This window comes from Halictus rubicundus, chromosome 7 (genome assembly GCF_050948215.1).
Source record: "Halictus rubicundus isolate RS-2024b chromosome 7, iyHalRubi1_principal, whole genome shotgun sequence".
Lineage (NCBI taxonomy): Eukaryota > Metazoa > Arthropoda > Insecta > Hymenoptera > Halictidae > Halictus > Halictus rubicundus.
Window position 1 is genome coordinate 12,402,531 of NC_135155.1, and position 21,353 is coordinate 12,423,883.

At 30.7% G+C, this 21,353-nt stretch overlaps 3 protein-coding genes and 1 long non-coding RNA gene across 5 annotated transcripts; 2 read left to right on the forward strand and 2 right to left on the reverse strand.

Moving 5' to 3' along the window:
* Window positions 1-115: 115 nt before the first annotated feature.
* On the reverse strand, window positions 116-2,173 carry Slx1 (structure-specific endonuclease subunit SLX1). Of its 2 annotated transcripts, XM_076790273.1 has the most exons (4): window positions 1,792-1,849; window positions 1,389-1,514; window positions 1,267-1,318; window positions 116-1,157 (listed from the first exon to the last, which is right to left on the reverse strand). In XM_076790273.1, the coding sequence occupies exons 1-4, from the start codon at window positions 1,815-1,817 to the stop codon at window positions 603-605; spliced, it is 759 nt and encodes a 252-aa protein (XP_076646388.1). In that variant the 5' UTR covers window positions 1,818-1,849; the 3' UTR covers window positions 116-602. The 2 variants fall into 2 exon arrangements, with proteins under 2 accessions (XP_076646388.1, XP_076646387.1); XM_076790272.1 differs by having other exon boundaries at window positions 1,389-2,173.
* A 232-nt stretch (window positions 2,174-2,405) lies between these two features.
* Nipsnap (protein nipsnap) lies at window positions 2,406-4,315 on the forward strand. Its single transcript, XM_076790271.1, has 5 exons — window positions 2,406-2,801; window positions 2,931-3,104; window positions 3,361-3,526; window positions 3,605-3,872; window positions 3,964-4,315. Exons 1-5 carry the CDS (start codon window positions 2,719-2,721, stop codon window positions 4,110-4,112), a joined length of 840 nt encoding a protein of 279 aa, XP_076646386.1. The 5' UTR covers window positions 2,406-2,718; the 3' UTR covers window positions 4,113-4,315.
* A 5,142-nt stretch (window positions 4,316-9,457) lies between these two features.
* On the reverse strand, window positions 9,458-19,605 carry Tao (Serine/threonine-protein kinase Tao). The gene is made up of 12 exons (XM_076790269.1): window positions 19,279-19,605; window positions 17,910-18,353; window positions 17,470-17,818; window positions 17,204-17,379; window positions 16,193-16,355; window positions 15,748-16,097; window positions 15,407-15,652; window positions 15,054-15,281; window positions 14,727-14,966; window positions 14,343-14,600; window positions 13,941-14,197; window positions 9,458-13,689 (listed from the first exon to the last, which is right to left on the reverse strand). The coding sequence occupies exons 2-12, from the start codon at window positions 18,213-18,215 to the stop codon at window positions 13,569-13,571; spliced, it is 2,694 nt and encodes an 897-aa protein (XP_076646384.1). The 5' UTR covers window positions 18,216-18,353; window positions 19,279-19,605; the 3' UTR covers window positions 9,458-13,568.
* A 653-nt stretch (window positions 19,606-20,258) lies between these two features.
* Window positions 20,259-21,073, forward strand: LOC143355466 (uncharacterized). The gene is made up of 2 exons (XR_013082514.1): window positions 20,259-20,575; window positions 20,646-21,073. It is a non-coding gene; the product is annotated as an uncharacterized LOC143355466 (long non-coding RNA).
* The last annotated feature ends 280 nt before the right edge of the window (window positions 21,074-21,353 follow it).

The window sequence follows — 21,353 nt, forward strand, 5'->3', positions numbered from 1 at the left end:
TGCTCCTTTATAAATTATCTAAATTAATGATAAAAAATTATTAATTAAATAACGATTTTCAGGAAATAACAAACATTGCCGGTTGTAACGGACAATTAAGTAAAACTTCTTTACAGCTTTTTTGTTTCTTTATTCGATATTTAAATAAACTTTGAATAAATCTTATTGTAGTATTTAATATTGTAGTGACAAATGTGTTTTCAAACGCATAGTATTATTTATCCACTACATATTTTCCAACAAGTTAAAATATTCCTTCTCCCATTTATTTACTAATTCTATCTATAATATTAAAATATTTCTCATTGTACTAATATTTTGCTTAAAAATTTTTTTAGTAATATATAATATAATTGAAAAATTTGATTAAGTCGTAAAAATGTATAGTACAGCATTTGATATGTAATTTGATTTTCTATTTATAAAACGCACTGCACAGACTTAGAATATGTATAGGCATTCTAAGTCTGTGCAATATATTGGCAAAATTTGTTGTTGAACACCTTGATAAACCCTGGTGTTAATTTGACATAACCTTTTAGTTTTATAATTACTCAATACAGTAAAAAAATATATAATTTACGTTCTTTATCCCACTGAATTCACGTATAATCATCATCACTGGAAGTGGCTTCTTTCAAATCTCCGTAACAACCAATCTTTTTCCTAATTAAATCACCCCATAAAACATTAGTATGGCAAACTGGACAAATGCCCTCAATTGGTAAAATCATGGCACCCTTGGAAAACAAATTTGCTAAACAAATTAAATGAGCTACTAACAGACAACTAGGTTTAATACAGTGAACTAACTCCTTTTGTTGTACTAATAAACCACATACAGAACAAAATTTAGTACACTCATCTAAAGTTTCAATTCCATTATTGACACTCTTTTGTAATTTTTTTATCTTTTGAGAAATCATTTTTCCACAGCATATAGGCATATGCATTGGAGCTGTAATAGAATTGGAATGGTTTTCAAAAAACTCATAATCCAACCAACGAATTGTCAAAGGTAATCGACACCATGGACCGACTTTCAACATTTCTGTCAAAACCATTAGATAAAACTCAAATACTTTCTGCTGAGATCGTTTTCGAGGCACATGCTTAAGACGGCGACTCACATGAGGATGCTGCCAAGCCCATTCGAACTAAAAATGAATATTATTCAATTGTTACCTTTTAAAATAGTTAATAAAACTTCCTATTGATTACAAATGTAATAAGAGTGATGTTTGTAATTATAAAAGTAAAACATACCCTAAGTGCAGCTGTACTATTTGGAAAACCATGGACAATCAGTACCATCTTCCTAAAAATACAATGTTAAAACATTTTTATAGAACTACTTCATAATTAATAATTAATAGAAAATATGTTACCATGGTCCTCTATTGCTTGTTTTCCAAGCACCTCCAACATCTTTGCCACCATTATGTTGTTTAAGTCTACGACCAGGATCGACTGTGTATCCTATATATGTCCTTCCTTTATACTTAGGATTCATACTATATAGTAAATAAACACCAAAAAAGTGCTCTATTACTTCCGCATCATCCATTACAATAAATCAATGATATATATGTAAACATTAAGGTATATATATAGTGTAAACAGTATAAATTATTTTTTACTAAGTTTATTGCTGTGCAATTAATAAAAATATTGTATAAATTATTTCTCAAATGTAATATTAAATCTGATTTCTATATATTCTTTACTACATACATAATACATTACTAATCATTTATTAATCGTAATTTAAATACATTTGTGATTGCCTACATAACCACGGCCGTCAAACCTAACATTCATTTTGAAATACGAATAAACCTAACCTTTTCTGAAATGACAACCTTGACATCGGGTTAAACATGAACATTACAAAACAATTTTGTTATCAAGAATAATTGTCAGCCATATTTTAATTCTTATATTAATATATTTAAAAAAATGTAAACACTTGAATGTAAAGTAAATTACTTAAATAAAATAAATAAAAAATAATATCGAAATGAAGAAATTGATATTTTCTTAATACAAAAATTTTAATTAAATTAAGAGGGAAGTTATATGCAAATAATTACTTGCTATCAATTATAGTGATTTTAAATGTATTAGATTCTATGCGATATATAAAAGTGTTATTTTCAGTAAATCCGTGTACATATACAAGAATCTGTATTATATAGTTGTTATTCATAAAAAAAATTAATAAAAATAGGTAATATTATTATAAATATATTTTCTTTAATACCGCTAAAAATTCATTTCAGTGAAGATGGAAGTACATGTGTTTATACAATACATATTTTCATTACAAAGAAGATTATGTCTACATTTTTTTCTTGCTTTTATTAGAAAACGACGTCACATTGGAGCAAGTTCTTTCTTTTTCTTCTAAAGTTTTATAAAATGGTACAGCAACAATGACCTTATCAGAACACGCAGGCGTTGTGGCGCTAAACTTTGCATGCGCTATCAGTCTACAGTATTTTCCATGATCGTAAGTCATATTGTATATAGAAAAAAAAACCGCGGATGGAGATTATGAATAAGAGTAAATCAACAACATCGGTCGATAATTTCATGAAAAGTTTTGATTGAAAGCGCCGCGTATTTAATTGCAGCGCTGACGAAATCGGGTTCTGATCTTGATTGGACACAGAACACAGAACAGCAGAGATCACTACACAAGGATTCTCAGTAAGAATGGCTGCCGTCTTCAGAGGATTGAAAGCCGCGCAGATCGCAACAATAGGCAATTTAAAATTACCGTCGTATATTAACTGCCGGTAGGCGAACACGATTCCAACAGCTTGGGGAACGCTTCTTTTTTCATATGTTTCGCGTATAAAGCTAAATACGCGACTCAGTCTAAGCGGCGGCGTTTTAGGGCAATAGCCACATCGTGTGTGTTGTAGATCTTTTGCAAGTTCACCGATTCTACAGAATGACAGCAAATGGCAAGAATGGCGACAAAAATCCGATCCAACCAAAGAGCCCCATTCACGGATGCTGTCGGATAAAGGGGTTATTTACACTTTGCACACGCACAACATACGACCTGATTCCGTTGACAATTACTTGACCAATTAGTAAGTGAATCTCCGACACTTTCTTCTTCTCTTTTTTTTTCTAGTTTATTTTTAGTATTAAATCACTCTTTTGAAATGTAAGAAGTACAATTTAGAACGTCTATACGAAAAATACTTTTCGAATTTCTTAACATTTTTTAAAAATATTAGATTTTATTTATGCCAGCATATAAGAAGAATTATTTTTGTAATATATTGAAAAATATATGGAAATCAATATATTAAATAATAGTTAACAAATTTTGCGATATTACAGTGAAGAAACTGTTAAACTTCTAAACTCCAAATCCAATTTGCAATTGGAATTAGTCGGTTCATGGACTGTCACAGCTGGAGATATCGATCAAGCTTTACACCTGTGGCGGTACAATGATGGTTATGGTAGCGTTGATCGTACACAAATTGAGCTATCTAAGGACAAAGTACAATATTATTGAAAAATTTATTTATGTGTACATTATGTACAAAATAAAAATGTAACATGTTGATATATTTTTTAGGCATATCAACAGTTATTTAAAGAAGGTGGCAAATATGTACGATCACGTTACTTGCAATACCTATTGGCATTTAGCTACTGGCCTAATCCTACGAAACGAGAGGATTCAAACATATATGAAATACGTAGTTATAGACTCAATGCTGGTGGAATGATAGAATGGGGAAATAATTGGGCAAAAGCTATTAACTTTAGACGCCATAATAATGAACCATTTGGTGGATTTTTCTCACAAATTGGCCGATTGTATAATGTTCATCATATTTGGTGTAAGTATAAATTTGGTATCACAACTACTTTTTATGTTGCCTTAAAATAATCTTACTGCGATAAAGTAGTGTATAATTAAAACAATTTTAGGCTACAAAAGTCTTCATGCCCGAATGGAAACCCGAGAAAGCGCATGGAGATCTCCAGGATGGGATAGATGTGTTGCACATACAGTACCAATAATAAGAGAAACACATTCCCGCATTTTAAGTCCCACCAATTTTTCACCAACCAAATAAAAATATTGTCTTATCAATTCAAATGCTTTTGTATATTTCAACTGATTCTTTATCTTTATATAATAACATTCTACAGATATTTGTTACAATGTACATTACATTTATCACTGTGTAAATTATGTGCTCATTATGAGGGATTGTAATATTTTGTTGTATTACAACTACTAAAATGTATTTTAATAAAACTTTAATTTCTTTGTTACTGTAGTGCTTTATGATTTATCATCATTGCCAACTTAAGGATACTTGTACATGAATGAATAGAATAAATAATTGTATTCTTGAATTTCGATACTATCCTTTATTGCTAAAATGATATGTCCTTTTATTAAAATAAGTAATAAGAAAAAGAATTTGTTTTAAAAAATGAAAGAATCATGAAACATGCATCTTTCTTCTTATATTATCTAATCAATGCATTAACTCTGATTGATCTTAGATGTTTGATATAAGCTTTCATTTAATCTGTAAAAAATGTTTTGTATTTTTTTTAACTTCACTCATTAAATTAGATTTAATAGGGAAGATAATTTATAGTAATTACAGAAATTAATATGAGTTGTTATTTATATTTTGTTTCATTGTAAAATCAATTGCTTTACAAAGATATTAATATCTATTATTTAAATTTTATAAATATATTTATATATATATATAATAAAATAATAATTATCATCATTGTAATAAAGAATTGTAGTATCATACTATTTTAGAAAAGCGTTTTATGTGAGCACATTATTGTTACTGCAGTTGTGTAATGACTCATAATAGTCTGTTACTGATATTTAACACTAGTACTGTTATATAAGTTTAAAAATTAGACTTACTTATCTTAATGCTAATGAAATATATATTTTTTATCAGCACACAAAGAGTGGAGCTATTAAATTGAATAATGAATTTTGTATGATCTATAACGCTCGTTTTATTAAAAGTTATTGCATTAATGTACATATATGCAATGCACATTGTACACATTTTGATTATATTATATAGAATTAGAAGCAGTCTTCTTTGACACACATAACAGTAATTGTGATTTGTGTAGTGCTATCTTCACAGTACCAATACATTTACGAAAATAGAAAAAATAACAAAATTAAAATTAACTATAATAAAGTTTTTTACAATTATATTAAAGATGACATACTACTGGAGGACTTATACATGCTTCATAGTATTAAAACTATGAAGCAGCTTCAGTACACAGAAATAAATATTAAAAGTATTTCTTGCGATTATTTACAAGATGTAAACAAACACATTTGGAAATCGAAATGAGAAGTCAAAATTAATATTCTCTGGTAATACAAAAAGGTCGATTTTGACTGTAACATACGTATACGTACAGCAAATCTCAACAGATTCTTAAACAATTTCAAACATATTTTTATATTCCTTCAAATTATTTGGAAAATTAGAAAAAAATTTTAATTACACATAATCATTTGACATAGAGTATTAAATAAAACTTTTAATTGTTCAATTTCAAGCAGAAACGTTACTGTTACAATTCGTAATTATATAGTTATGTTTTGTTCATATTATTTAATTAATTTCATTTTATACACTTATGCAGAATATTTTATACCAAATGAAGTATAAACAAAATATCTATCAATTAAAAAATTTTAATTATATCGGTAATGACATCAAATTATCATAAAATATATGTGATAGTACAATTTGATTTGCAAAATTGTTATATAAATTAAAACGTATTATTAAAAATTAGCATTTATATAATATATCAAATGATACTGTAAATACATCATACACATACATATACATACACGTTCATTAAATGTAAGGTAAAATAACTGAGCTTAAGACAATACTAGAAAACGTAATTCATTATTAAGTGGATGGCAGACGGACATTGTACCATATTCCACTGGTATTTCTAATTATATAAACAATTTTTGAAATTACAATATTATACCTTTACATACAGATTTATTTTTGTATTCACTTAAATCTTGTGTAGCTATTGCCACAAAATCTTCATAAATCTCCATCAATGTGTGCTCTGAATCGTTTTTCTATTTTCTAGCACTCCATAAAAGTTAGTCCATGAATAGTGAAACATTTATAGAATGTTTTTAATTTTTGCATTAAAAAACAACATTAATAGTAATGAATATTGCCAATTTCTATAGATAAAATTATTTATATTTTAATATATATTCACTGTATGCTAGTGTATTCACGAGTATATTTGGTACTCAATAAAAATAATGTCTTTAATTATATCAACTAAAATTTAAAGGAAAAAATAATGTAGCAGTACTTTCTTCGAGTTATCATTAATCTTTAATTGTTATATATTTTAATTTACTGAATGCAAATGCATTATTAGGGAAACTATATATATTGTCAAAATTATGAAATCACACATAAATGGAAGTAAATGAGAAATATGCTGATCAAATTTTCACAAGATATCAATTATTAATTATAGATAACTGATATGCCATGCCTATAGTCTTAATTGGCTAGCTTATATATCATACTTAAAATTCGAAGTGTTAACTCAATAGTCAGAGCTTTGGAAAACTCAATACATTTAATTATACACTAAATACTAGTTGTCGCAATTAATATTCAATTTCAAAATTTTACACATACAGAATGAATATTTACAAAATGCCAGCAACAATAAAAAGTAATATATTAAATTAATACTTAATAATTTGTTATGATGGTCATATAAACGTGGTGAAATATTGCAACTTATGTTTTCTTTACTTTGCTTTTGATACATATACATACATACAACTGGACTTATAGAGAAGTCGTGCTACATTTATCAAGTAAATATAAAATTCAACGATTCTGTTGACTTTCATGTAACAATATTAAAAGAAATGTTGAACTCATTATATATTAGTTATGTTATAACTTCCGTTGTAATTCAGCATAATAATTATGAAAATTAATTTTTAATATAATTGGTTTAATATTATTTACTTCATGTATTCATTAAACTTTTAAAATGCAATTTATTTATGTAATCCTTGTTAACAAAATTTTAGATGCATTACAATGTACATGTTATGCAGAAAATAATAAGTTCCTGCATGCTTGTACGAATCACAAAGTCGTGTATGGATGATAGTCGATGAGGAAAAAAAATGATTCTTAGTAAGACAATAGCAAGTATTCGCAATCCAGTTAGACAATGTAAACTGATTTGTATCTATTGCTCAACTTTTAAAAACAACCGGAGACTGATTTTCAGGATTTTAATATATATGCCATGACAGAGCAGAATCTATTTTCCAACTACAAATATGAAATGTGTAGCATAATCATAATGTCCCATTAAATTCATATAACTAATTTAGCTACTAAAATAGTGAGCGAAGAGTGAGAGAAGTAGGCTAGCAATTTCAATATTATTTCTGCTGTTGCATATAGTGGCTGAAATATAATGGTATTGAATCTGAAGAAATGTTCAAGGTTTTAAATACTTTTATGTCAAGGGTAATCAGATTGTGCAGATAAAAAGCTTTTTAATACATTAGACATAATAACAGATTTGTTTCTGGGCTTATACTCATACTTATTAGTATCTAAGAAAGCTGTTATAGTTAAGTGCGAAGTTAAGGTCCCAAGCAACACGGATCTCAGCTACCAATGTGAAAAGAAGTTCAGAAAACACATCAACTTAAGAAACTCATAAAATTGTGTAAAGGCCAGGTCAGTAAACCAGAAGATTATGTCAAAGTAGTTCACAATTTTGATATTCAGATAGTCTAGAATTATTTTTGATGATATAACACTTGCCAACAAGACGTAAAATTGAATTGATCAAGACTTAAAGTACCATGATAAATGAGAACAAGACAACAAGAGGATCAAAATCTTTTGACATAAGATAATTATTCACAGTCCTGGAAGACTAAGACACATAGAGAATGGTACAGGGAAGAGCTCAGACACTGATTATGACTTGTATTAGCACAATTGTAACAAAGCCATAATCGTGAATTTCGAAAACTATCGATTTATCTTACTAATATCATGCTAACAGTTGATGTGCAAAGAAATTTCTGTGTTGATATGTATGAAATAAAAATTAAACAAACATGTATATATTAAATGATATGTTTCACATCACATGATTTGTTTAATGCTATTACAAGTTACAACCTAACAAGATTTGTCTCATATTTTTGGATACCTTGAGAAATCCAATATTACAAGTTGAAAACTGAAAAGACTGATCTAATCAAACGTACTGCGAAAGGACTCAAACGGTTTTTTGCTAACGGTGTGATAACGTACACTGAGCCTAAACAGAGAAATCACTTATCAGTAGCGGTGTGTGAGAACCCAAAAATCTCAGGTACTCGATGATCGGAACGGGTCGAGACGAGTCGGGTTCCTGAAAGTTTCAGAATTCTCGAAGAAAATATTTAGAATATTTGAGAACCCTAATAGTCTTAGGAATAATCCTGAAAATTGTAGAGAAATTGTCCCGATCTGATATTTTCGGGTTCTCGCATACCCCTACTTATGAGTTACATCATAAACTGAATTCGTATGCTGATACTTGTGGGAATTACACATTTCAGTATGATGAGGTGCTTTCTTTTATAGATCCTTTTGTTTTGTATTTTGGCACAGTGTTTAGAGCTAAATACATATATTTATTTTTTGAAAATACGGAGACGCAATTTAGGTCCTACATACACTTTTTGAAAAGTATGTTTCATGCGGTGTCTACAGAGGTAGCAAATGAAATGAAGAAGCAAAGAAATAAAAGATATTAAGTATAGAGATTATCTGTTGAGCAGAAATGCTACATTATGTCATATAGAAGAGACAGAGCTTTGTCTATGCTTTAATGGTTAATGGTTAGACATGGGATAGAACAAATTTGAATGCAGTCAGAGTTATTGAAATACTGTGCAAAGTCAACAACTACTAGCACTATACCATCAATAATGATATAACAATAAGATATTGGTTTTGGGTATTTCAATAAAGACTATTGACCAAGTCGATTGTGACGACAGCAGAATGCTTACGCTTAACCCAGATTGCTAAGTAATTATAATTATGCAACTTATGCTAATGGCAAAATGAACTTGTCCGATGTCGAGTATCACACGATGGAAGAGTTACAAGGATGTGTTAAGGGCATTGAGCACATATCTGGGAATCACAATTGTGGTTGATTCCTACAGAGCAAAAAGTATAATATTAAATGTCATTCCATATATTGAGATGCAACAATAAATGGATTCCTGTCTATCCTGACATTGCATGTAAAGAGCCTTCATTAGGTTCAAACATATAAAACCTAACATTATTAATGTTCTATATTTAAATTGATTCATAAAGAAAATGAGATTTATTTACAATTTTGCAGTCTACTATGAAAATTTGTATTTCAGATACATTTTTTTCTAAACTATTATATGTTAGTCCTTTAATGCAATCCATAAGTGTTTATATAGATGAATAGTATTCTCTAGACTAATGAAAATATTGTAATATCTTATACATGATTAACAAATTTACCGTTTAACCAGATTAAGACATTATAGCATTTACAATTAATCTCTAAAAATTACAAATTTTTCTATTAAAAACGTTGTAAAGTTCTAATATAATATTTTTATTGGAGATCTTTTTTCTATACTTAATTATAAGTCATGGATATAGCGTAAAATATATAAATTTTACTTTTGTCATTTATAGATATATATATTTTCATAGATAAATACTACTCCTCATGTAACACAATTATGTAATTGAAATTAGTCAGAGAGTTTATTTTTAATTAATCAATATATAGTTGAGTGAAGAGACTTTGTGAATATTAGCAATTATCAAATGTGCTAATAAAAATATATAAATTTTTACAAAAAAAAATCTCACGTGAATATTGCTTTTAATATTGAAAATTTTCCTTGTACATGCGTATACATTATGTCGCTCTAATCATTGAGAAAGCGAAAAATTTTCTTATAAAAGATATGTTTCATTTGGTGAAGTATATTTTTATTACATATTGAAAATTACCTTGGCATCGCAATTTTTGTAAATAACAATTTAAAAAATACAAATATACTTTATATAATGTTCTTCCACCAAATCAAATATTTTTCACAAGAAAATTGTTTTCGTTTTTTCGACAATTAAAGAGACAATTCCTTGTGTAGACTTCAACCACGCATACTGCGAGTATATTAATTCTTTCGTAAAATGGTGTATGGATTGCAAATAGACTAGGATTGTGAAATTATGGCTTATATTGCTTAGTATGATATAATTTAGAATGTAGCACGAACATCTTTAATAGTCTGCATTGTTTACTATCAATTTTAATAGTTGACTAAAAGTTTCTATTCAACTCATACATATCTCCCAAAGAGCATAATCTAAGGAAGAGTTTAAATGTGATACATGTATGGAATTCTACAGACTTCATTGAATTAAGCACTACATTCTTTACTAGTGTGTAACATGTGTAGATATTTACATAATGTAATATTACAAAAAAATTCATTTGAATGTGACTGTCTTCATTTAAAAAGTTTTGAACACATAATCACAAATATGTTTTTAACTTTGATAATTTTGCAATTGAACACATTTTCTACATTTATTTATAATTTTTATATTTTCGTTAATTCGTCAACAAATAATATCATACATATATAAAAAATCGGAATGTGCGCTACATCATTAATGCATGATTATACATATTACAGAAATAATGACTGATAACATATTTTTTTAATTCTGAAGGTAACTATAATATAGTGGACAAATTATTTAAGATCATTTTTTCCATTTTGAAATTAGAAGTTTTTACTTTTTAATATATTATAAAATTAGTTTACTCTTTCTACGTAGACGAAATAATCTAACATACAAGTAACTTAGCTTACAATGTATTTTACAAATTGATGGGCCTATAGAAAATATCGATCGTCATAATTGAAATGTCAAATGTAACAGAATGAAAATGTGAAATTTTTTTCGATTTAATATTAACAATCATAGCTTTATATATTATTCCTATTAATCGTGTTGTAAGGAAGATGTTATATATATTAATATGATTATAAATGTTGTTAATATTATATTAAATATAAGTAAGAAAACAGCCACAGTCATCTGAGTTTAAATTTAATACTTTATAATGAAGATGGAGATATATAAAACAGAAAAAAGTACATTGAAATGTATTAAATGAAACAGCAAAAGAAACAAATCAGATATTACAATATAAGAGTACAACATTGGGATGTGTACTGGAGAGAAACTTCAGGCAATCACAACAGAATATAACATAACTAAAATGTTGATAATACAAGCAGAATAATGCCATCATAACTATTTTAACAAATATAAGAGAAGTACCTTACTCATACCTGCTAAATTAATACAAAAGATTTCTGATATACTGGAGGCAATGCACAAACTAGAAATGTATTTGCGGATTCGTTTTGGTAAGTGAAGGTAATTTTATATATATTATATACATGTATAATATATATAATATACATATACACATTAATTTATTTGTGAACAAATATATGTACACATTTCTGATTAACTAAAATCAAATGAGTCATTGGATGCAACAACGAAGTACTTTAAACTATTTTAATTTCTAATTTCTAATTTCTCAAAAATTACGAATTGAATCTCGATTTATTAAGTGTTGGAAGTATTCATATAATGATACTGTTTATATTGTAATTAAGTACTTAAAAGTAAACGAATGTTTTCTTTATAAGTACTATACGAGGTTATAACATTTTTAAACGCAGAAGCAAATTGAGAATTTTGTCTACTTTTATATTTTGTTCGTATTAGGTGTCTCAGAGCGAAATAGTCAAGACAGATTATGCAATTTAACATGAAAATATGAAATGCATTTGAAGGTAATATAAAGTTTTATAAATTAAATTTATATTTCATATTTACATTGAGTTAAAAATTGTAGAAGTAGTTTCAATAAATTATTATGTTCTGATTATTCAAGATAAGTTATGAAGATCTTAGTTGTAGTTCACAGTAACAATACACAGAGAGAACAAATACTTTTCATTGGACCTTATAAATTAATATTGATATTAAACATTCGCCAACTAAGATCTTCAAAATTCACTTTGAATAACAAAAGAATATATATAAAAATATATCGCTCTGTTTAAAAAAGACTATGAAATACCTTTCACATTATCACTGAAGAGTAAACCGCACAAGAACATAAACAGTATTTTCCGTTCTAAAAATATGAATACTAATTTGGACGAACAGTTTTGTATACTTTATTCTGTATAAAGTACTTCCTTTTGATTTCATGCGTATCATAATATAATTACTTAAAAATGTATGTCAATGTCTCAATGCAACTGATATTGTACCAATACAAAACTTAAGATACATGTAATTCATGAAGGATTGTTTGAGGCTTCATATCCAAAATTATCAAATTAAAATGAAGAATATCAATGTTGAAAGGAATTTGAAGTGGTATTTTGGTAATTCAACAATAATTTTATTATCAATTTAATTTTTGATATTGACATTTCTTCTTAATAATGTAAAACAAATCGTATAAAATTGTAAAAAAGTGACTTTCTGAAATTAATCTCTCATTGAATCAACGAATATGCCATAACACGAATGCGTTATAGTAACTACATAGGATACTGTAACTAATTGTCTGTTATTAGATTATCATTTTGTAAATTTAATGATTGCATTAAAAATGCAGTGAAATAAATAGGTCGGCTCACTTAATTTTTTAATAAATCAGACTAAATATTCTTGAAAGTTTGAAATAAAATTTTGAAGATCAACACACGCAATTATCGGTAAGACCATTTAATACTAGACCTTTGATAAACTAAAATCTTACCGAAAATATAGTTCTGTGTTGTTCGTATATATCAAATCTTTAATTAGTCAAAATCAAACACGTAATAACTGGAGCATTATGATTATACTATTTCATTAATTACTATAATTGCAAGATATTGATAAATAAATGTCTCTAAACATTTTTTGTAGGTCGCATATAAAATTTTTCTGTATAATTAGCTGGCTTACTTCAATCCCAATAAGATTGATACTTAAAACGTTTTTTCATTTTTCTTTCATTACTTCTATTTACTTCACAAGGTATTTGGATATGGTTAATAAATATTACAACGTTGCAAAAAGCATCTAAGTTCTTCAATATGAAGCTCTCTTTCCGAATAGATCACGTTGACATATTTTGACAATTAAAAAATATGCTGTTACATTAATTTCAGTCCAATACACATTCCCAACCCTAACAAACCTTTTAGGTTTGAGTTAATGCACGTAACGAGTCAACTTCTGCTATGTATAAGTCATTGAATCAAACGTCGGTAAACTCGTTATGCACTCACTACAGGCAAACGTACATACATACATATTCTATCAATATGATTAAAATTAAAGACTATTAGGGGGGAAGGATGTAGAACTATTACTGTGAGCCAGACTTAACATTGAGCCACTAAGGCTTTCATCGTCTGGATAAGATTCTTTTGATGCCTCAGCTATCGCCAGAGCACTGTAATAATTTAAAACAAAAAATATATATATAGGTACAACTATTTAAAAAAACGCTATCTTAAAATCTTAAATTTATAATTTTTAATATGCTAAGGATTTTGACTAAAGATTAGATTGAAACAATTATAAGTTTCAGTGATCCCAACATATTAGAACGGAAAATAATCTTAGTATTTTTTTCCACTTTCTATCCTTTACATGTTATGTTCATGCAAAAAAACTATAGACTATAGATAAAAACTTTCATACCTGAATCCTATTCTTGCACTTTCCTCGTCAAATTGTTGTAATTCACGTTCTTGTCTTTCATGTAGTAGACGTATTCGTTCGCTACGTTCACTAAGAAATTCCTCAGTTTCAAGTTCCATTTTCTGTTCAAGCAAAGCTCGTCTGACCGATACTCGATCTTCTAATTCGCGACGTTCTCGGTTTCTTTGAGCTTCGGCTTGCATCTTATTTTTCGATTGGTATGCCATTAAAATTTCTAATTCATAATTTAATCTTTCCTATAAACAAACAGTAGGACGATACATATTATGCGTATACACACTAGAATAAATATATTTTATTTGATTGTATATGTATAAAATATCCCTGATCGTTTCCAACACTCAAATAAAGATTTGATCATACTATAATGCAATGTCTTACTTTGAGATTATGGCATTCGACTTCTTGTGACTCGTCTAAACGTATACTTTGTTTTTGAAGCATTTCAGCAATACTTTGTTCATACTGATCACCCAACAAGGCCAACTTTCTTCTTTGTTCTTCCTTCAACTTTTTAATAACCGCCTTTTGTTCTTCTTTAGCCGTTGTTTGTAATATTTGAGCTTTTAATGCTTTATATTGCCGCGTTTGTATTTTACATGTCTCCCTAAACTGTTTGCGAATCTGCATTTCTTTTTGCTGAAATAACAAATACGTACATATCTATTCTAATTTTGTTTAGTTAATTTTCTATTGCATAATATTCCTTTTTTTTTTGTACGTTGAATGTTTTAGTATCGCCTGAAACTGAAATGCATAGCTTACTTTGAGACTCTTAGGTTGCTGCTTGAGTTCTAATGCGTGTTTTTTACGCAAGTCACGTTCCGCCCTTTGCATATAATCTTGTTGATTAGAAAGTTCAGTCGCATGTTGCCGTTGAACTTGATCTTCCCGAAGCGCGTGAACTGCCCTTTGTTGTCTATACTCTAGTTCTTGTGTTTTTTCATGGTGTCGTAACAACATATTATGAGCTTGTTCTAGTTGTTGTTGTCTCTTATTTAATTCCTATTTATCAAAATATATTATGAAAGCGTTGTAATCTTTCCAAAATAACAGCACACATTTAGGAAATTGTAATATCATTAAACAAACCTCTCGAAGCAATTCTTGCTCTAAACTATGAAAAATAAGCAACTTTTTTCTACGAAATTTACGAATTTCAAAATCGAGATATTCTCTTTGGCCTCGAGCAAGCCGTTGTTCTTCTTGCGCCTCCATTTGTCGTAAATTATCTTTATGACTCTGAAGCGTAGCATCCCGTTGCCGTTTTGGTGTAACTTCATCCTGAGATAATTCTTTTTTCCATCTCTCCTTAAAAGCCTAAACAAATAAAGACATCTTTGATAGATACCACCGAGTATTACCATAGTATATTAACGGTGAAAAAAGTTTTAATGTAGTACAATCATTTAGACAGGAATCTATCATCATCAAATAATTCTTACTTTGTACTCTCTTTTCTGCTGTGCTTCCAGTGCTTTTCGATCAGCCTCTTGCCTATTTGTAATCTCTTTATGAAGTTTCTTTTCTGCATTTTGGTTTTGTTTAAATTTACGTTCTAATTCTTGTAGATGCCTCATTTGAAGTTTCTCTAATTCTTTACTAAATTGTTGTAAAAGCGTTTCGTATTCCTTGTCTAGTAATTGTTTATGTGATTCCATTTCCATTTTACAACGTTCTTCCAATTTTACCTATTTACACAATGCATAACATAGACACACAAATGGATAGAGTAGCTTTTTAAGGCTACATTAAAAAAAAAAGTAATGATGGAAAGAATGCTTACCAAAGCACCTTGATGTTCCCGTCTCATTCTCTTGTATCCACTCATCTGTTCATGCATTTCTTCCTGCATATGTTCCTTCTGTTGTTTGGTCACGATCGATGTTGTCCTTATTGTTGCAAAGTTATTGGCACCATGCTCAAGTAGATTGGCAGTAACACCACCCGCTGATATTTTATGTCGATTTCGCACAGATCCCGTGGAATATTCATTTGAATCAGCATTTGGCAGTGGTAAGCTATTGGTGGAGGAACTTTGAGAACTCGCAGAAACACCCATCGAATGAATTGAATGCTCCGATGTAATTGAATTACTCTTGCTACTATCGCCACCTGTTTGTTCATCAGGAGTACCTACAAAGTGTGTGGATAAAAAAAAAGGAGAGTAAACAAACATTATTCCCTAAAATACAAACTTTTGAATTTCAAAAACTTTAAACATAACGAACCATCGGTATCGCCAACTGTACTCTCAGTCTCGCAAGCATCGATCATTAAGATCTTCTTCATTTTCCGATAATTCAAATTATCCAACTCCCTAACAGCACCTTTCGTCCTCTGAATTAAATCTATTAAAACTTGAGGAGAACGCGTTCTGGTGATATATTGATGCTGTAAATTTGAAAGTCTCTAAGATGACAGCTAACTAAACAACAATATGTCTTCTTTTGAAGGTTAAGCTTTAAACACGAAATACAGTGAACATCCGCTGGAACTACCCTCACCACCGCGGGGTATACTCCGTGAGGGGCCAAGAAGCTTGAGAGCCGCCGCCGCCGAGGAGTCTAACATAACACGGTTGGGTATATCGGTATCGGAGACCAAAAGACCACTACTAATCCAATAACAAAACTTCATTATTTTTTATGGGACTTTCACCAACATATTCGTGGCATTTTTCTAATGAAAATAATACCAAATATGATATAATTCGGATCATATTTATACTAATTTTCTGTTAATGTAATTGTAATGGGAAGTAACTTTCATCTTTCATTACACAAGTAAATATCAACGGAATTAGATCATATTTGGTTTCATTTTAATCAGAAAAATGCCACGAATTTGTTGGTGAAAATCTCATAAAAAATAATGAAAAATAAAGAAGTTTTGTAATTGAATTAGTCTTCTGGTCTCACACCAATATACCCAATCGTCTTGTGTTACACTTCTCGGCGGCGACGTCTTTCGAGCTTCGCTGTCAGTTTCTCCGTGCAACATTGTATCAGAGAAAGACATTCTCTCAGCCTTCTTGTCCCTATCTGACTATGTGTCTCTGGTTTTGGCGACACAGACACGAGGATCACTTACATTTCCAGTGTGCACTGTGTATTTTAAATGCAACGTTCGGCGAGAACCACAGATTTCATCTGAATGTCCCTCCCCAGAACCGTGCAAGGGAATTACAGCGAATATTCACTGTAGTACTATATTTCAAACAAAATCTGAACGAAACTCACTGCTAATAGATCTGCAGAAGATGGCCTTTCGCTTGGACTTTTAATAAGACATACTTCAACAAAGCGTCGGAAAACATCTGACCAATTTGGAGAGTTTAAAGTTGGTGCGTCGTTCTGAGCAATATGATACAGAGCGCTCATGGCATTCATGTTAAAATAAGGTGGTTTCCTCTCCGCTGAAATGATGATACTTATATTATTATTATGGACTACTAAAATTAACCGTTAATATATTGATATGCTTAAAGTTATTCAATCTGCAGTACCTAATTCAATACATGTTATACCAAGAGACCATACATCCACTTTCCCATCGTATTGTCCTTCGTCCATAGCTAATATCACTTCTGGTGCCATCCAATAAGGAGTACCTACGAAGCTATTCGCTGGCCATTTTATACTTGCAGAACCAAAATCTGCCAATTTTACAGTTCCATTTTCGGTAAGTAAAATATTCCCTGCCTTTACATCCCTATGGATCCTTCCGTAACCATGAAGATAATCCAAACCATTTAGTACACCGTCACAAATTGCAGCTATCTCATCTTCTTTTAAAGGTCTTTTATGGACTTCGATAATGTCTGATGCAGATCCAAGGCAGTATTCCATTACCAACTGTGATTTATAATTTTATGTGTAATAATAATGTAATACTAACTAACTAACTATATTCGTATAACTTAGTTTGTTTAAAAAACATGTATACCCAGGCAGTATGGTCCCTGAGGTAGCAACCCTTATATTTTATTGTGTTAGGATGATCAAGCTGTCTAAGAAACCGTATTTCTTTTAGGATATCTTGCCACTTTTCAACCGTTTGTTTTCCCAAATACGACATTTTCTTGATGGCAACAATCTCTTTGGTAACCAAACATCGTGCATAATAAACAGCCCCAAAACTACCGTGCCCGATTTCGCGCAAGTCCTCAAATATTTTCTCCGGATCATTTTTCTCGAATAATTCAGCAATCTCTGGATCCTTAAGACTACCAGGCCTTGGAACAGCTGGCATAGTAAAGGTGTTAATAACTAAATGGCCGAGGCCTATTTCAGACACCTTCAGACGTCTTCTTGCCTTTCGATCCTCTACCCTAAATTTTATAATCTTACTTAAACCTCTGTCAGTCCATTCCAAAATTCAATATTCTATCTGTGAAAAAAGCATAAATAACAAATTTGAATATTAGTGATTTGTCGCTTGCAATGAAATTCATATTGAACAGATTTTCTTAAGATTTTTACATATACATATTTCTTTATATTATATACTTGCTCTCCTATATTTCAATTACAAAATAAAGAATGTACAAATAAGTGGTAATATATGAGATTCTGTAGCAAAGATCTATTGCACACATTTCAATAAGTATATAAAAAATACAACAAATAAATTGATGAAACAATGGAATATCGTGACTCTAATACTTTTGTTTCATATTTTACCTGCTTGAATGTATTATACAATTAAATTAACAACAGCAGGTACTTTTTTTTGCTAGAAAAAGCTTGCCAGTATATAATGTTTGGCAGATATCAGTCTATAAATTCGAATAATGCGAAATTAACGCACCATCAAATTCTGTCACTACAAAGTTTTTCCTTGTTTAATTAAAACTAACTTGACACTTATCACGAGGTCCTCTCAATACAAATTACACCACACCAATTCTATCAGTCGATAAATGCATTTGATTCTAAGGAGTATCGTATGTTTTTAAAAGGAATATCCGCGAAGAATACGTCGAGAAGAATTCAATCGGTACTGATGCGTAGCTATTAAATGACAAACATTTTTACGAGAAGAACAGAAATAATTGTAAAACTAGGGTTGGTAAGTAAAGAAGGCGGTCGAGTGAAATTTGCAGGAGATAGAAATGCGGGCGTAAGGAGGGTTGGGTCTCTGTCTCGAAGCAATCGCGTCAGATTGGTCCCGTAAATACAGCAGAGGGACATCGTCGGTGTGGTCGAAAACGCTTGCCGTGTTTGGGTCGAACGTATGACATCACGATCGGATCCCGGTATATCAACTGAAATTTATCCAAAGCTCCGGCAGCAAGGGAAAAAATGATATTCACCTCCAAAATGGCGAGGGAGCAAGCACGGAAGCATGCGCGCAGCTTCGAGCACTCTCTTCAGGCGGAGTAGCTCTTTTTCCTGAACTTGGCCGATCCTTCGAGCATATTAAGATATCCGAGGATCACAATTTTCCGTCGTGCAAACGCACCGCACCCCGGAAAAGTACACGTCCCGTACGTGTCACGCACGTACGCACACACGCGCGAGACGCGACAATCCGCGGCAACGCAACAATACGGCACCCACCGTCGGCTCAGACACGAGAATTCGCAAATTTTTTGACGCCTTTTCGCCTGTCCTGGGTGTACTCTATGGTAAGCGAGTTTTCCGTCAATGATGAGTGGCGCTCTGTATCGGTCAAGTTCTTAACTACCGTTAACAAACGTTACCGATAACTATGCTCTACTTCTTTATCAATTGCATGTCAAGAACGTAAGATCAAATTTAGGACGCATACATGCTAAGCAAGCGTTAAAATACGTTAATATACTGTCTGTTTTACAGTAAAGATTCGCTTAATCTTTTTCTGTCTACACAATCATAAGTAGACGAAAACAATGTGTCTTCAAGGAAGATTACATAGTAATCGCATTTAAAATTTGTTCTATAATCAGACATCTTCATTGTTGAAACTAATACACTTAGTTCTTCATAAATATAATACGTATATCATTATAAGATCTTTTGCGGACACATTATTCGAATAAAATTGCTAGATTGGAATATGTAAATAAAACCGCATGGTTACGGAGTAAATAAGCGAGAACAAGTCCAGTAAACTTGAAACAAATGATTTAATGATAAAATAATATGTTTTTTGCCGAAAAAAGTCACTGCATAAAGTTTGTGGGCGTAAAACTTGGTAGATTTTGATAGCAGATCCCAAACCTTTGCTTTTCTAAGAGTAAGTCCTTGTAAAACAAATTTTCTCAGCGTTTGACTTGAATTTACCCTCTTGTGGGAGCAAGGTTTACTCGGCTTTCGCCTTGAATTTGGTCTCTGAAAATTTAATTGGCAAATTTTGCACGCAAATATTCTTAGTCATTCTACTTCCGCATCACGCTCCGAATTTATCGACAAAATTTGGTATGCAAATTCTTAGGAAGCCGTTGGCAAATATCTTACGAGGCAAATTGACAGCCTTACGCCCACAAACTTTATGAAGTACATTTGTCAATATCTGCTTCTAGAAAATTTGGCTGATTGGAATGCAGTGACTTTTTTCGGCAAAAGAACATTATTTTATCATTGAATCATTTGTTTCAGTTGAATGCAACTGAAAATAGAGAAATTTAGGTAAGATGAAGAAAAATGATCATTTGGTGTTTAAAACTCATACTACTGTTTGAGGAAATTGTACCTATAGGGGTCTATTCCTAATCGCGAACAAGGCTACTCTTCGTGGCCGGCAATCCAGGCAGAAAACGAGGCGAAGAACCGAAACCATAAAAGAGTGGGAATAAAAATGTTGTATGAGGGGTCTGTTAGAGGGGGTCTGTTTGACTACATCACTACAATCAGTCCACGAGACGAGAGAGTAAACCTAAACACGCATACAGGATCGGCTCGCAGAGTCAAGATCCCTACGACTTATGAAATAAGAAGGTATTTTTGGAAAAAATATTCAATTTTATTACAATCTGGGTTTGCTTGTAAATATAACCATACTTAAATAATGGAATAAGCGAAGTTTTGAGATATTTGAAAACGTTTTTTTTTTTAGATATTACCACGGATTAGTTTACTGGATAGCGTGTAAAAATCGTGAAGAAAATAAAGTTCGGGATGAATATTGATGTGCAACGCCCTCATGGATTACAATGATTTTATAAAATTCCTTATACATTAAATAATAAACCAATCCTACTAACCACAACCTAACCACTGTAGGAACCACAAAACAACGATACGCATTCGCCCCTGAGGATCGACAGTGTCAGCCAATAGCTGCGGCTGCGGCTGCAGCCGCAGCTATTGAGCATGTGTTTACGGTTACTCTCTCGTCTCGTTGGACGAACTATAAGTTCGTGTTGCAGTTTTATGTATTCGAACAGTGTGTCACTTACAGATTACC